Source organism: Opisthocomus hoazin, chromosome 8 (genome assembly GCF_030867145.1).
Source record: "Opisthocomus hoazin isolate bOpiHoa1 chromosome 8, bOpiHoa1.hap1, whole genome shotgun sequence".
In the NCBI taxonomy this organism is placed as follows: Eukaryota; Metazoa; Chordata; class Aves; order Opisthocomiformes; family Opisthocomidae; genus Opisthocomus; species Opisthocomus hoazin.
The window spans coordinates 18,734,370-18,749,508 of NC_134421.1; the positions used below are offsets into that span (position 1 = coordinate 18,734,370).

The 15,139-nt window shown below is 45.9% G+C and overlaps 1 protein-coding gene across 4 annotated transcripts in view; it reads left to right on the plus strand.

Annotated features, from left to right (window-relative positions):
- GRIN2B (glutamate ionotropic receptor NMDA type subunit 2B) overlaps positions 1–15,139 on the plus strand; it is a 211,213-nt gene that overhangs the window by 117,347 nt on the left and 78,727 nt on the right. For all 4 annotated transcript variants that reach the window (XM_075428941.1, XM_075428942.1, XM_075428943.1 and 1 more), the window contains one exon: positions 13,043–13,157. In XM_075428941.1, coding sequence (XP_075285056.1) covers positions 13,043–13,157 — 115 coding nt within the window. The remainder of the gene's footprint in view (positions 1–13,042; positions 13,158–15,139) is intronic.

Below are 15,139 nucleotides of genomic sequence, written 5' to 3' on the forward strand. Positions count from 1 at the left end.
CACTCTTCAGCTGGGCTAATTTGGCTCTCTCTGGCAGAGATGAGGGCACCAGAAGTGCCATGGAGAGTGTCATGGCTGGTGGGAAAGGGGGACAGGAGTAGGGCTGAGGTTCGCAGGGATAGGGCACCCTTGCGGCTGTCCAGGTGACAGCTCCCACCCCCCCCAACCCCTCCAGGGCCCCTCTCCAAGCCCATTTCTGGGATCCTGACTGACTTTGGCAGTTGGCTGCCAATGCAAGAGGGTTTCCATGGCAATGTACCACTGCTGCTCACTCCCTCCTCTGCGGTCTGCCTTCCTTTCCCTCCCTCTCTCTTTCCTCACCCCCCTCCCCAGCCCTCCTGTTTCTCAAGCCTGTTGCCATGGAAAAGTCACAATCCACAAAGAATTTCAGATCCCCCCCTACTGTTGGTGGGGTTTTTTTAATGTTAAATGTTTGCTTTTTGGTTTTATGTGTGGGTAGGGGAGGCTCCATCTGCCTCTTCAAAACCTTGTCCCTGGGCAAGAGGGAAGTCTCTGTCTTGGACTCGGAGGTCCTCCTGGAGGAAGGGTGGTGGGAAGATGCAGAGGGGAGCCCCAGCTGATGGACAGCCTGGCAGGGTTATGGCTTTGATAAGTTCTTATGTGACACTGGAGGTTATGAGCAGCTTTTTGAAGGCACTGTGTTGTTTGGTGTCTGGAACCTGAATCAATGATGTTTAAGCACCCAAGACATGTTGGAGAAAAAGGAGGAGTGAGAGATTTCTGAAAAGTGCCTCCTCTGGAGGCTGCTTTTTCTGAAATTATCATAGTGAGTGCTGCCAACAGAAAAGGGTGCAGACAACTCATACGCTGCCACAATATGTGCGCAGCAAGAGCACCGGAAATCATGCGGTGGAAGGTACTGAATGAAACCAGAACTAGAGCCCGCATTAACCCATCTCGTCCTCGTGCTAACTCCCAAGCTCTCAGGGTATGTCCACACTCTGCCAGGAGTTGTGTGTGAGGTTTCTGGGTAACATTTTAGTTTGTTAGCTTAAGCACCGATTAAAGGTGATATCAGTTAAGTTTCCGCTCTCATTAAATAAACCAGCCTACGTATCTCTGAAAAATGCTGAAGTACTCTGATAGCTTTGTGGCTGTGGGTAGCAGAGTTGGTTGAACTGAAGTGAGCTGTGTTATAGCAACAGATGTGGGAGTTGACCCTCTGCTGCACTCTTCATGGAAATGTTCTGGTCTCACTCCCAGCATGCTTGCTGTTTCCATCTGCACTGTGTTCAGGCTTCCCACAGTGGGCACAGTGGCCTGGGATCCTCAGATGCATGTTGGAAAACCTTCTTCACAGTATTTCTAGGTCAAATGAGTCCTGGAAGCCTCCCGAGCAAAGAAGTATTCTGGGAGATTTCCCACTTTGACGGTTCAGGACGGAGAAGGGAAAGGATTCAGACAATATATCCCAAACTTGGACCTTGTACTTATTTCAGACCTCCTGAGAGTCTTTTATTGGAGTTGATGTTAGCATCATGCCTGAGGCTTCTTTAAACTGACGTTTTCCTGGAGAAGAAGCATAGGAGTAATTCAAGATCAAACGCAGCTCTAGAGTAAAATGGCACATTTCCTTCACCGGAGATGCAGCAACAGGGGCTGAAGTTGACTCTTCCTCTTTTCTTGTTCAGGAAACATTGAGGATGCAGGTTTTATTTCTTCTTTTTTATGTGAACAACTACATTCAGGCGGCCTGCTGCAGACACCTAACCTACGCATCGCGGTTACCTCTCCCCATTGTCTGTGTGTACCAGGCATCTGAGTCACTTGCTGCTTGCCTGGCCTCAGATGCCGTCATAGTCACAGAGTCTAAACTGGGCATGTGGAGTAGGTGATGGAGTATAACCTGGAGTCTTTTCAGGCTGTTGGAAAAATTATTGATTTACAAAACCATAAAGTCACAGTGCTGGGTCACTGTAACTCCTCTTCTTTTGCATGACTTCCTGGAAGGTGATGGATTTCAGCTGCCACAGACTGTAGTCTGACCTGCAGAAAGCAAAAAGTCTGATCTGCCACCAATGCTCTACCTCTTTCCTTGTCGATATGCCTTTACTCTGTTCTAGATGAACACAATTTCTTCAGTCCCACTCCCTGGGTTGTTTGTCGTCTTCTGTCTTCAGCCTCTTTTCTGACACAGCTGAGAAAGAATGCTGAGTAGTCGCGGTTGGGTACCTGTCAGGTGGACTCCACCTGTATGTTTCACAGAGGCTCCTGAACATCCAGCAGCAGAGAAAAAATCTTCAGTCACTATCAGTCTGGGATAGGAGTTGAACTGTTGACAAGAGGGCAAATATTTCCTCTATTTTTGAATCTTTCAGGCCCCAGGGATGGATCCTGAAAGATTTTCCAGAGCACTGTGCGAGAATGGAGGAGTCAGAATGCAGTGACTGTATCAGCAGACACAGTTGCGTCTCCTGTGCTTAGCAAAACCTTGTGTAGCCCCAAACTGCACCCTCTGTTTTACCAAAAGGAAGAGCAAGAGGGCGTGTAACTTTATTTAACAGAGCCTGGACTACAAACTACATCACAAAACACTCTATAAAGTTAATAATACAAGGCACAAGTCGGATGTGATATAAATGATGTAAATGTGTGAACTCTGAGTAGGACTTTGATGGTGTTCCCAGCTATGTTCAAAATGTACCCATGATATTTCTATTTCCCATACTGGCAACCCACTAGAGACAGGCAGAAAAGACTTAGGTTGAGTTTTATTATCCATATTTATCGTTCATTTCAGAATAGCATCTTCCTCCCACACTGATCCATCCTCACAGCACTACATATGCACCCAGCTCAAAGCAGGAGGCTTCACACTCTGGCTTTTGGGGCAAGAGCTGAGAATGATGAGACATGCTTGAAGCATTCAGTGTGTCTTAGGAAACCTAAAATAGATGGTGCAAGGGAAAATGGACCTTGTAGCTGTGCAGGTAGAGGTAATGAAAGGGGTTGAAAACTGTCAAGTCATGGGACTTTGGGGCACAAAGGAGGCATGCATGAGTGTAGGCAGGCAATCGGAAGACTGGAAGGAGCTTCTTGGTGTTTGTCTCCCTTTTAGATTTTCCCAGTGTTTGAAGAAGGTGTGATGTTTGTGTAAGAAGAGCACAGAGGGGTTATGGCTGTGACCAGGGTAGGGATAAGCAAAGGCTAGGGGCTGAGGATTTGCAGAGTTAGGACCTGGTGTCCAGGGAGCATCTGGGTGGGGGCATGCTGACTTTCAAAGCCTTGTTAGCCCACAGTGGGAGCTTGGAAAGTGCCAGTGGTCGTGCAGTTGATCTGGCTGCAGTTAAGGCAGCAGTGCCCCAGCAATGACTGCACTGGAAGGGCTGGTGAAGGTGATGACTGGCAATAGAGAGCCAATGGGAAGGACGACAGAGATGTCAGTTTGGGTGGAGAAGCAGTGGCATAGGGAAGGGTGCTGGTGGTGACGAGGGTACTGACTGCAGTGTCACAGTAGCGTTTGGAGTGCTAGCTGCAAGTGAAGACAAGGCTAGCTGATTACAGACATAGATGTGAAGAGGAAGAGGAGGCAGGCTCAAGGATGAATGGTGACATCTGCGATTATGGCACTTTGCAATGAGGAAGCTGCTGCTCAGTGCTGGGATACAAGGGGTTCAGCTATGGTATTAACTGAAGCTGTGTTCTCCCCATGTACTGGCTCGTGGCTTGCTTGCTTCTCCTTCTGTCTCACTCTTCACTTTCTTTGCTCTACTGCAGCATTTTCCCTGTTTGCATGTTGTATGGAGGGAAATGCTGTTACTGGTTTTGTGTACAAAAAAACAAAAAAGAAATCTTAAATTAGATACTACCCCACTGGTGATGCATCCTGTGCCCCTTGTCAGACAAATGCTAAGTTCTTGAGAAGAGCAAGGTTTTCCTAATGCTGCAAGGAAAAAAATCAGAAGGAAGTTTAAAGAGGAAGGGGAACAAAAAAGCCCCACGCAAACCTAATTTTTCTGAGACCTTCCTCAGCCCAAGGAAGGGTTAATGCTTTAAATGCAGTGTAATTTCAGCGGCACTAAAGAACACGTTTCCATGGAAACTTCAACCCACGGAGGGAGAGAAAGAGAGAGAAGGGAGAGGGAGCAGCAGTGGAGAGAGGCAGGCTCCTCTGGCAAAGGAGGAGCAGCCTCCGGGCCCCTACACAGTTACCGATGGGAGTGATTGTTTGGTTGTTTGTTTTTATCGATTACCCCACGGAGATGTGATAGGGGAGGGAAGAAAGTGGTAGGGTGCCATCTTGACCAAACTCCTACAGATCCAGGAAAATACAGTCACACTTTTTGGACCAAGTCCTCTTGCAGGCAATGTCTCTGCTCCAGCAAGCACTGTGAATTCGCTGCCCTTGCAAATGTGTGTATGCTTTCAACACTTGATAAATGTTGAATAATCCCAAAATTGCTCGTGGTTTCTTGGTGCGTTAAAAAAGTTGAGTTAGCCTGCTGTTTCAGAGAATGTAACAAAGAGATTTATTTCAATTTCTCCAGCTAATTTAGCCCTGCCTCGTTTCTGGCAGCAGTGAGAGGGACCTTTCTGGCAGATTTGAGTGGTTTCCCACAAGCAAGAAAGTCCTGAAAGCTCTCAAGGAAAACTGGTGTCCTCACCTGCTTGCTGGTCTTGAGTCCCAGGGCAGAAACCGGAATGAGCTCTGGGAAAACACTGAGATGGTTGACTACCAGCACACCAGTCACCTTCAGATGACCAAAGGGGCTGTTGACGTGCAGATCTACTCAGCTGGTTGTTTTAAGCTGCTGTCCACAGCCATGTGGGTCCATGAGAGATTTCTGAGAGATGTGCAGAAATTATTTATAAAAGTAAGGCTGTTGTCAGTGGCATTAAATTCATTTTATGGGGACAGTAGTTCAACTAGAATATTTTTTAAGGCTCTGCAAATTGACAGAACTTGAAAAACATCTTCCTGGGTGAAAAATCACTGTGAAGAGCCTCATTTGACTTCTGTTCTGTGACTGCTTGTCCTATCAATGTTTGTATGACTGTGCCCTAAGACAGATAAACAGATCTGAAGGACATCGCTTAACCTTTCAGTATTTGCCTGTTCCTAGTGGTATGGCGTCTATCAGTGACCTGTTAGGTGGATGCCAGGACATAATTATAACCCATTGTCAGCTGTGCTGACAAATGCAATTTTCCGTGCTTTTACTGCCCCGTGTAAGCAGATTTTTAGTCCTTTCAAATGGAAGAAATACCTTGAAGACTAGTTTTACTTTGGAGAAAAGTGATATGTTATCTGTTCCCAATGAATAAGGAAGGATGGAAAAAAGTAGAAATAAAAAATAGCATTTTAAAAAAGTAATTGGCAGGAATTTGTTAACTCAGTAAAGCTTTGCAGCTTGATCCAATTTTGGACTGAACATTTAGTTTTTATTTTATGCAGTCACTGTAACAATTTTGACCTTAAAGCTATTTTTCTATTAGCTATTTTCTATTACTTAAAGGTTTGGTGAGTCAATTCAGAAGTATATTTGTTTTATCAAAGATTTTTGGATTAAAAAAAACTTTGTGAGAAGAGACTGATTTCCTATGAGATTTATAGTTATTTCCACCTTTAACCAGTGTATGCTCTTAAGACACTTTTCCTTGTTTCTATTTGATTTCCAGTGAGGTCAGAAAGTGTAGAGGTATATTCTCAAGCTAGTTAAGACTGTGTCTTTTTCCCAGAAAAAAAAAAAGATAATTTTGGAAGAAAAGTTGTAAATCAAGTATTTTGAGTGTAAAATGGAATATTTTGACATGGAAATCCTATTAGCCGTCTCTTGTGATTAGGAGAATGGGAATTTTATATTCCTGCTTCACCTTCATGAAACATGAATGGACTAAATTTCCAGTGATATCACTTCCCCTGTTGAGGTGATGCTGTTTCTTGTGGGATTCTTTAGGGTGGCACATTACAGCTGTATTTTAGCTGGGCCTCTTGTCCAGAAAAGAAAGGGCAGAAGGTGTCACACAACAGACCAGACTGTGTGGGAGCATAACCATGCCAGAAGCTTCATTTTCTGTCCAGTGTCATTAGAGTTTTCAGATCTTATGGTTTGCTTTCTTTCTGACAAAATGTTGACCTAATGAGAAATTTTTTTTGCCAAGTTGCTATCCCCCTTTTCCTTTAAGAAGTGGTTTTAATAGGTAATTTTTCGTGGCTCTGGCATTTGTGAAAATAGGTCAGTCAGGATGTGTGCAAGAAAAAATTGGCTTTGGTTGGGTTTTCAAGATGTTGCGGTGACCGACATAGCAGATGGGCCAAAATGAAGATTTATTCTGCCCTTTTTTCCATAAACAGGTCACCTCATCCCAGTCTGAAGCTGTTTCCTACAAGTGACCTCGCTCTCACAGTCTGATCTTGGTACTGTGAGTGGCACCCTGGCAAAGGGAGTATAAAATGCCACTAAACCTGAATGGCAGCACCTCTTTCCCTCTTTTTGTCATAGGCAATGATTGTATAGGACCAAAAGCAAATGGGAGATCAGCTCCTAGAAGATAGTAGGTACATGGAAGGAAAAGTTATTGTGGAAACTCTGAAGTTCACTGAGCAGCCTTTCACCCAGGTGTCATTAGTGCCATTTCTTCCCAGGTTGGAGCTGACCCCATGTTCCCCGTTGGGGATAATTCAGTGACCCTGCACAATGAGTCCCCCCTCTGTCTGCTTCTTGACGGACATTTGTCTATGCTGCAAAACCCTGTGCTGCGGTGCTGGAGTTTCCTCTTACATTTTCGGAGAGGAGGCTGGGGACTGCACAGGCTGTGGAAAGGGAGCTTCACTTCTCGTTCTCAAGAGTGGTCCCGTCTTATTAGGATCAAGAAATGCATGTAGGAAAGCGGCCCTGCCATTGCTCTGGCTCCCTACGTACTCTAAGGATAGATAGTCCCCAGGAACTGTCAGCTGAGAGTCTTTCTGAAATGACAAATTCAGGGTTGATAAATAGATGAAATTAAGAGAGGAAATGATGGAAAAGATTTATCCTTCTGCTGTATATAGGAGCTGTCACCTGGAAGTCTCAGCATACATGTACATTTCTTTCAAAACAACTTTGCTGAATATGATGCAGAAACAGCAAGGACAGATCAGTAGAAATTTTTTTCCACCAGAAATGGATATTTCACAGCTCAGGATCAAACACCAAGAAAATTTGTCTTCCTAGAGAAGAGGGGCCAGAATTTCACCAGATCGATCCGTAGATGTCAGCTGAATATTACTGATTCATTCCAGCCTAGTATCTGCCCTCTTGTCTTTTAAAAACGTGTGGACAGCCAGGAGAAACCAAATTAATCTCCTATATCTCTGTTATCTTGTAGCCTGAGGGATATTTCCTAATCTAGATGCTCCCCTAACCTCTTTGCTTGATGAAAACAGTCTTGCGCTCTGGGTGTTTCTCTAAGCCTGCTGGTCAGGATGGTTCCCAGTAGTCTAAAATGGCTGTAGCCTGGACAGATTTTCTGGTGCAGAATGCCTGCACAATTTGGAATTTGCTTGGTCTCTTTTCTACACTTGTTTGCTTTCTTGCAGTACATCTCCCCAGATTCAGTGGTAATGCTGCCAGTGAGAGAGAAAGGAGCAAATGAAGAAGAATGAGATACTGTTCCTTTAAGATTTAATTTTCCTAGTCAGCTGTTACTTCTATTTTTTTCCTATCTTGTTTCGTTTTTGTTCTTCATGATAGCAGAAAGAACAGAGTCCATGCCCCTTGTTATGTAAAATCAGGTGCACTTCTGCCCTTTGCATGGAATCCTTTCACTGTAAATCATACCTGACATTGGACAGATGTTACACAGAGACAGCCAGATGTGCCTGCCTTTCACAACTTCACAAGCTACCGGCACCGCAGTAGTGGGAGGCATTGCAGGAGGCTGGGGCAGTGCAGGGGAATGAGCAATGGAAGGGTCAGTACCAGCCAAGGGGAAGTTTGATCGAAGGCCTAAGTTCTTACCTGCTCTTACCTTTTTGGTGTTGAGCATATTCTGTGGAGACAGCCTTATCTCAAGAGACCTCATGCACTCGCAGCTAGGTGTGCATGGCTGTTATGCATATATTGGCTGCCCTCTGAGACAGAGGCAGCCACGGAAATGTCGAGCAACGGTATCGAGAAAAAATATCTGTATTATTTTAATCCTCCCATGGGTTTGGAGAATGGAGGTTTAAAACAGAAGTTGAAGGGATCAGCTACAGTTTTCTGGTTAAAAAAAATCTATACTGTTTCAGCCTCTCAGATGAGAGCAGAAACTATCAACAGCATAGTTAGTGCAGGTTAAACCTTAATTTGTCAATCACTTGCCAATTGAAGGTCAGAATTCCCATTTATAGAGGAGTACACTGGTCCTAAACTCACTTTTCCCTGTCCTTTGAGTCCACCCACCTTTCTGTCTGTCCATCCTCATACAGGAGCAGGCATGCAGAGTGGGCAGGACCTCCTGCAGGGCAGGACTGCTACACTCTTCCAAGGCTGTTTGCATCAGACCAGGATGGGCAGGTCTTGCTGGGGCTGGGTGAGGGAACATGGTTTGGAGCTGTGGACACTTGTGCCGATATGCAGTAATGTCTTTGTCTGTGCTCCTTCCTGGGCATGAAGTGGGTCTGGGCAGGCAGCAACCCTGTTCCTGGTATCTCTGGCTGGTGGTTTTTTAATGCTGTCTCTAGAGGAAACAAAAAGGCTGTTTCACCATGCAGATTCTGTGGGCGAAAGGCCTTGCGCTGCCTTCAATTCACTGCTGCTATGCTGCTGAAGTCCCCTCAGTATTTCACGCTACAGTGAGTTTCCAGAGAGTCTGATGGTCATCTGCATCCCCATCCCCTTATCCAGCATCAAACTCTACCTGCCTTTTTCCTTGTAGATCCTGTTCAGCTGATGTATCCCATAGCCTTTCCTTCCTCACCTTCCACCTACACCCTGTTTTTCCCTTGTGTTCTGGACTGCTGAGATGAGTCCCCGATGCTGACAGTGGAGATCCTGTTTTATTTATATGGCCTGTCTTATTCAGGGAAGCGGTCGATGTTAGGATAATCATGCCATTTCAGACAGACTGCTTGTCTCTTTGGAGTGTAACAAGCACTGACAGGGTGCAGGGGAGTGTGTGCGTGTGTGTGTGTGTGTGCACGCACATGTGAAGCAAGGAGAGTGGTGCATTGAACTGGGGCATTGTCCAAATTTGCCCACCCAGTCAGCAGCTTCAGGAGGAGCTGATTCCCAGCAAGGCACTGGAGGTAGAAGTAGGAGTGCTTAGTGCTTATTTCAAACACATCTCCTTCACAGCTGCCTCTGGGGCAGAGAAAAATATGGTTAACAACTTCCCTGTCTCCCTCTAAGTCCTCTCTGCCTGCCACATTTACCTCTCCAGGCTTTCGCATCACTCACTGAAACCATTTAAAATGTCATAATCTCTCTGCTGGTCCTAAATTGGCCATCTGATGTGGTTTTAATGCTCTATTTCCTACACCAACTAGCCTTGGAAACACTCTCCATTAGCTTGCAGGGCTGTCAGCCTCACATCTAGGTTGGGTGATGTACCTAATGGTCAGAGTGCAGGAGTTAGGTCCCCCGAGTCTGACTTGCTTTGTGCCCAAGGACACATCCCTTCCTTCTTTGTTCCTGCCCACTCCTCTGTACCATGGGGCTCACAATGTCAGCCTGTTTCGATAGTGTCGTATGCCCTTTGCTCCCACCTGGCTGAGTTCGGGTGTTGCGGCTACTGCATCTCCACCGGGATGGAAAAGGGCTTGATCCTTCTGTGCTTGCACTGAGCAGCTACAGAAACACCCACATAAGCAAAATTCTTTGCTGGAAGGCGTTTCTAGCAAATCAAATTAATTTACCTGTGTTTGTCATCCCCCCTCTCCCCTTCCTCTTTCTCTCTCCATCTTGGAGTCGAAAACACCCAGGGAATGATGGATTAAGCCTTCTACAGGTACGGTTTCATCTTGGGTTACCTCACTGGTGTGCACAGCCTGCTGCCCTCATGTTGTGCCCCTATTGCAGCTGGTGGCTCAGTGCAGAGATGCCAGGGATTCTCCCAGCCCCTTAGTTGCCTGTTTGGAGACTAGTGTGTGTGTAGGCTGTAGGGAGGAAACAAATCCCTCTGGCCAGAGCAGGTGGTAGTTGTGCAGGTGAATCAGGGCAGCGCTGCTGCCAAAGTGGTTGGAACTTGCTGCGGTAGTGACGGAGGGCAGAGCCACCTGAGTGTGGCTGCCTTGCAGCATGCTGCTGACTTGGTCTGCCATGGAGTCCTTCAAGCCCTCATACTTTGTCACACAGGCATTGTCTTGCCCAGTGCACCTGAGTAAGCCCCACAGCAACCTGTGTGCTGCTTTTGCCCTGCATCCCTATGTAGGTAATGGGACCCAGCAAGCTGCAGGAGTTGTGGCAAAGCTAGCGGGGGAGCTGCTTCTTCTGTACTCCTCCTGCAAACTTTCATAAACATGTTGCTAATGGGTTCAAGAGAAAACCCTCTGAAGGGTTACTGTGCCAAATTTGGAGACTAATTTCAGTCATTAAGGTGCGAAGCGAGGGATTTTAGTACCTCTTTAAGTGTAAATCTCAAGGCAGCTCCAAGGATTGGAGTGGCTGATGATGCCTTCTTGATTATTATTAGCGGTTCTGATCTTTCCAGTGGAAAATGAACAGAAATAACACCCTCTTGTGTCATATCTGTGGCTGATTTCTGTGAACTCTTCTTGTCGGGCTGTGCAAGGGCAATTCCCGTAGTGGCATCATTCTCAGGTGGGATGGGAAAGAGGGCTGAGAACTGTTTAATATAGCTGTGTGTTTAATGAGATATTGGCACTGCTTTCTAACTACTGACATATAAAGCTGCAACTCCCATCAGGCTAATGGCATCCTCATATTCTTGGAGCCTTACTTTGTCTTTACTTTGATGGCCAGTGCAGAGAGGTCATGAAATAGGTGCAAATGTAATCTTGGTCCACTGGAAGGTGTTTCCCACCACGAGAGCCTTACATAGGTCTGGTAGGCTGCACATAGGCAGTGATGGTCTGTCTGGCATTCCTCAGTACCAGAGCAATGCAAATGGCCAGGGAAGAAATGCCAGAAAAAGACCATGTATGGTCCTGACATGGGATGTTTTACACCATTACAAACAATTGCATGGCTAAGATTTTCCATGTGGTTGATGTTTTGGGGTTGTCTCAGTGTTTGGGTGCTGAACGGGTCCAGCTTTTGGAAAATAACAAATAGTCTGCCTTTGAAAATCATCCTGTTGCAAATGTTTCATGCTGGGCTCCCTTATGGCAGTGTTTCCTACGCTGTTTATGTCCCCTGAAGGTCACAACGTGGAGCCAGTATAGAATTTCCTTTAGAATTAAACATAATTGCTGATTGCACTTGGTAATGGGGAATTAGTGGATGAGTTTGGTTGATTAATGAAGTTAGGACAAAAAAGGTTGGAAAAAGGAAGAAGCTAAAATCATGACCTGCTTTTTTGTTTGTTTGAAGAAGTTTACCTGTTACCAGTGCTTTCATTAAATTAGCAGCGAGTTCTGTGTATGCAGATAGCAGGAAAGTGTGAACCCACTGAAAGAACAGATTTCTTTTTTTCTTTTTTTCTTGAAATTGCTTCAAGTTGAGTTCAGAAGGGACAAACCGAAGCTGAATATCAGGAAATGGTTCCTAGTGTCATAGTGTAATAGAGCAGAAAACCCTCTCATGTCTGTAATGGAAATGTTGCTTGTGTAATTTATAGGAGAACCAGGCACAGTACGGGAGGGCAGAGTCCTGGGGCTAACCCTGCAGGCAGCTTGGTCACCTCTGCCTCTCACGGTGACATGATGCTACTGGTTCCAGATCAGGTGTATAAAGGTAAAATCTACTTCATGCAACAGGATTGTGAATTGAAGTGAAATATATGAACAGGGGAAACTGTCAGAGTGCCACAGAGATGTCATATAAGCCACTGAACTGTGAAATGTGTATTTGTCTCCTCCTCTTCCCCACAGTGTCATTCTGGATGGTCTGACAGTTAAGAAAACAATAGACCTGGTTCTGATTTACAGCAACACCACTTTAACATGCTCTCACAATGCAGCAAAGTCTTGAAATGAGTGTAGCTGTGATCTCGGTCCACTTAAAGGTCTTCCCCACTGCCAGAGCTGAGTGAAGAAGCCTTAGGATAAATAAGATTGAAGCCCAGACTGTTTAATAGTCCATTTGTACAGCTGACATGAGATGCCCCAAAGGAGAGTGCCTTGTGCAGAAGTGACAGGGCTTTTCCAGACAAAGAGAATGATTAATGTTGGCTGCGGGGATTTGCAGGGCTGATCACCCTTTAGTTTGATCTTGCTGGGTATAAGGCATGACTCTGTCCCTAGGGAAAAGGACTTTCACTGGACTATCTCAACATCCACCGTCCCTATTGTTAAACTGCTTCAGAGGATTGCTTTGGGCCTCGCAAGGCCTGCTGGCTCTGCTAGGGATGGATCTTCTCACAGGTGTAAAGCTCCTTCCTCTGCTCTCTGCAGCTTCGCTTATCATTGCCTTGATATTTGGGCTGGGGGGAGGCTGCCTCCATTGCTTCACCTGTAGGCCACTGCTGCCCTCAAATGACATGTGAAATTCCCTCTGGAGAGTGAGCAAAATGTAGGCTGTGGAGTGTTTACATGGCTAACTGCTATGGATCATTCTGCCCTGTGTAGTAAGGGGAAATCAAGGACTGTGGGCACACATGTGTGTGTGTGACTCTTAGGCATGCCTTCAGGAATTCACTGAGAGCCAATGTGGGACTTTGCTTCCCTATCCCAGTCACAGAACAGGGGCAATTGCCTTGCCTTGCTGGCTTGTCTCAATTCCTGGAGTAATTGTCCTGCTTCTCCCACATCCTCCCACTTAGATTTTAATTTGCTGTCTCCAGCTTCATGACACTGTTTGCACTGTGGTCCTACCATCATGGCGTATGGTAGGACCTCATTTTGGGTTCGGCAAGGGCCCTGGCAGGGGGCAGGATCTCATTTTGGGTTTGGTTCCCAAGCACTAACATTCTCCTCACTCTTTTCTCTCTCCTGCAGGTACCTGATCAATGTCACCTTTGAAGGCAGGAATCTGTCATTCAGTGAGGATGGATACCAGATGCATCCCAAGCTGGTGATCATTCTTCTGACCAAGGAGAGGAAGTGGGAGAGGGTAGGACATGTTTGGTAATTCTCAAAATGTGTCAGGGAGAAGGAGGATGGAGGAAGGCTCCTGGCAAATAATCACCCCGGCCTTTCTGTACTTCTTATCAAGGGCTGGCAATCTCCTCCTTGCATCCTGGACCCACTAGTATCTCCAATACCTGGGCTGCTTGTCTTCTCCATGCAGGATGCCATTACATTCTTCCATTAGCGTGTATAAAAAATTCATCAGCTTCCCTCCTGCAACCTCTGAACACAAGTTTTCCTGCCTTTCAGAGAAGAGACCTCCACTGTGCTGTGGGTTTCAATGTCAGAGATAGAAAATATTTCTCTGCATGGCTTGGAGGCAGTGAAGTTCTGTATGTTAAATGACTGTGATTGAGCTACAGCCACACTTAGTAATATATGCCAGTGTTAACGGTGTTTGATATATCTGGCCACTGTCATTTGCAATGGGATGGTGCATTAAGTAGGATGCGTACGTGAGATCATATCAGGTTGTTCAAAGATCTGAATTTGCATACTTCTGAATAATTTTCATGTAACCCAAAGCGCTGTTTTAGAAATTGTGTGGATTTCTGTGTTAGTGTAAAGCTTTGGTTCATTTCACCTCCCACATAAATGTCAGTGGTCCAGGCTCAGAACAAGCACTCCCGAAGGGTCTGAATTGAAGCAGAGGGGGTAGTTTGAGGGCTAAGAAAATAAGATATAAAAAAGTGATGGGGGTGAGAAGTCAGAGCAAAAGCAAGGAGAGTTCAGCAGAGCACTCAACAGATATGAAGTAGAGCTTGGTCTGGAGATGATCATGTATATGGCTTAGAAAAATGCCCCTTTGGCCCATGAGGTGGAGAAAGCCTTTTCTCCTTGGCTGCTTGTTCCCTGCATGGACTTGCAAGTGGCCTATATGGCCAAAGCCAGGAAGAAATTCATGGGGAAATGAGAATGAAATAGGGGGCTGTCAGGAGAAATGCATTCAGAAGAGGGCTGGAGGAGCAACTTTTGAAGGAGACAGAAGAGCCATTGAATTAGTGCCTGGCAGGCACTAAGTTCTCTCAGTAGTTGCAGGAGTCTGGGAGGATGGTGAAAGGCCTCAGCTTATGCCTGGTTTCCAGCAAGAGCCTTCTACCTCATTGTCTCAGTGCTGTGCAGACCAGATGAGAGTGTGTGGTCTGGGAGAGTCAACAGAAGTCTCAGTGGGACAGGAGCATGAGAAAATGTATGGCATGGCATCAGCATGCGTGGACAACCCTGCGATGTGTTTGGCAACAGGCTGGCTGCTCAGAGAGTGGGCAGGCAAGGCTTAGCCTATGTCAAACTCTGCTCATCACACAGCTTCCCCAAAGTCCAGCAGGCAAAGTCCAGGAGGATTTGTTCCTAGCTGGTACCAAATTTGTTCTCATAGAGGAAAACTCAATTGTCAGAGCAGGAAAACGAGGCAGTAGCAGCATGACTCCTGCTAGGGATTATTAGCAGGGCCAACTGTGGGGAATCTATTCCTGGAATGCTTTGTAGGGTCTGGGGAGGCACAGCTATATACAGTCCTGTTTTTATCCTCCTTGTCACACGCATTACCCTTTTACACCCTCATCGACAGCTTGGGGGATTCCATGAGTGGTAAAAGAGGTTGTTCAGTCTCTGAGAACATATCTGTGGTCTCTCAGATGAACCATACAATTAATGGAAGGGAGAGTTGGGGTTAGACCTGGAACCTGCCTGAGCCTTGCTGTCTTTGGGGACTACTTGGCATCCGTTAAACCAGAACGGTTCTTCATTTTATAGGAGCTGGGACTGGACCGAAATGAGACTATGGTGAACTATGGTATTAGGGGTATGAAAAGCCCATAGGGCTTCCTGAACACAAATGTTTTACCTTAAAGTGGGTGTCTCACTCAGTGGGAAGATCAGATTATTATAATAAAACTCTGAGCTGTCTGAATTTTGCACTGTCAGGTTCTTCCTGGAAAATGCAGAAGTCATCTCCGACATGCTCTG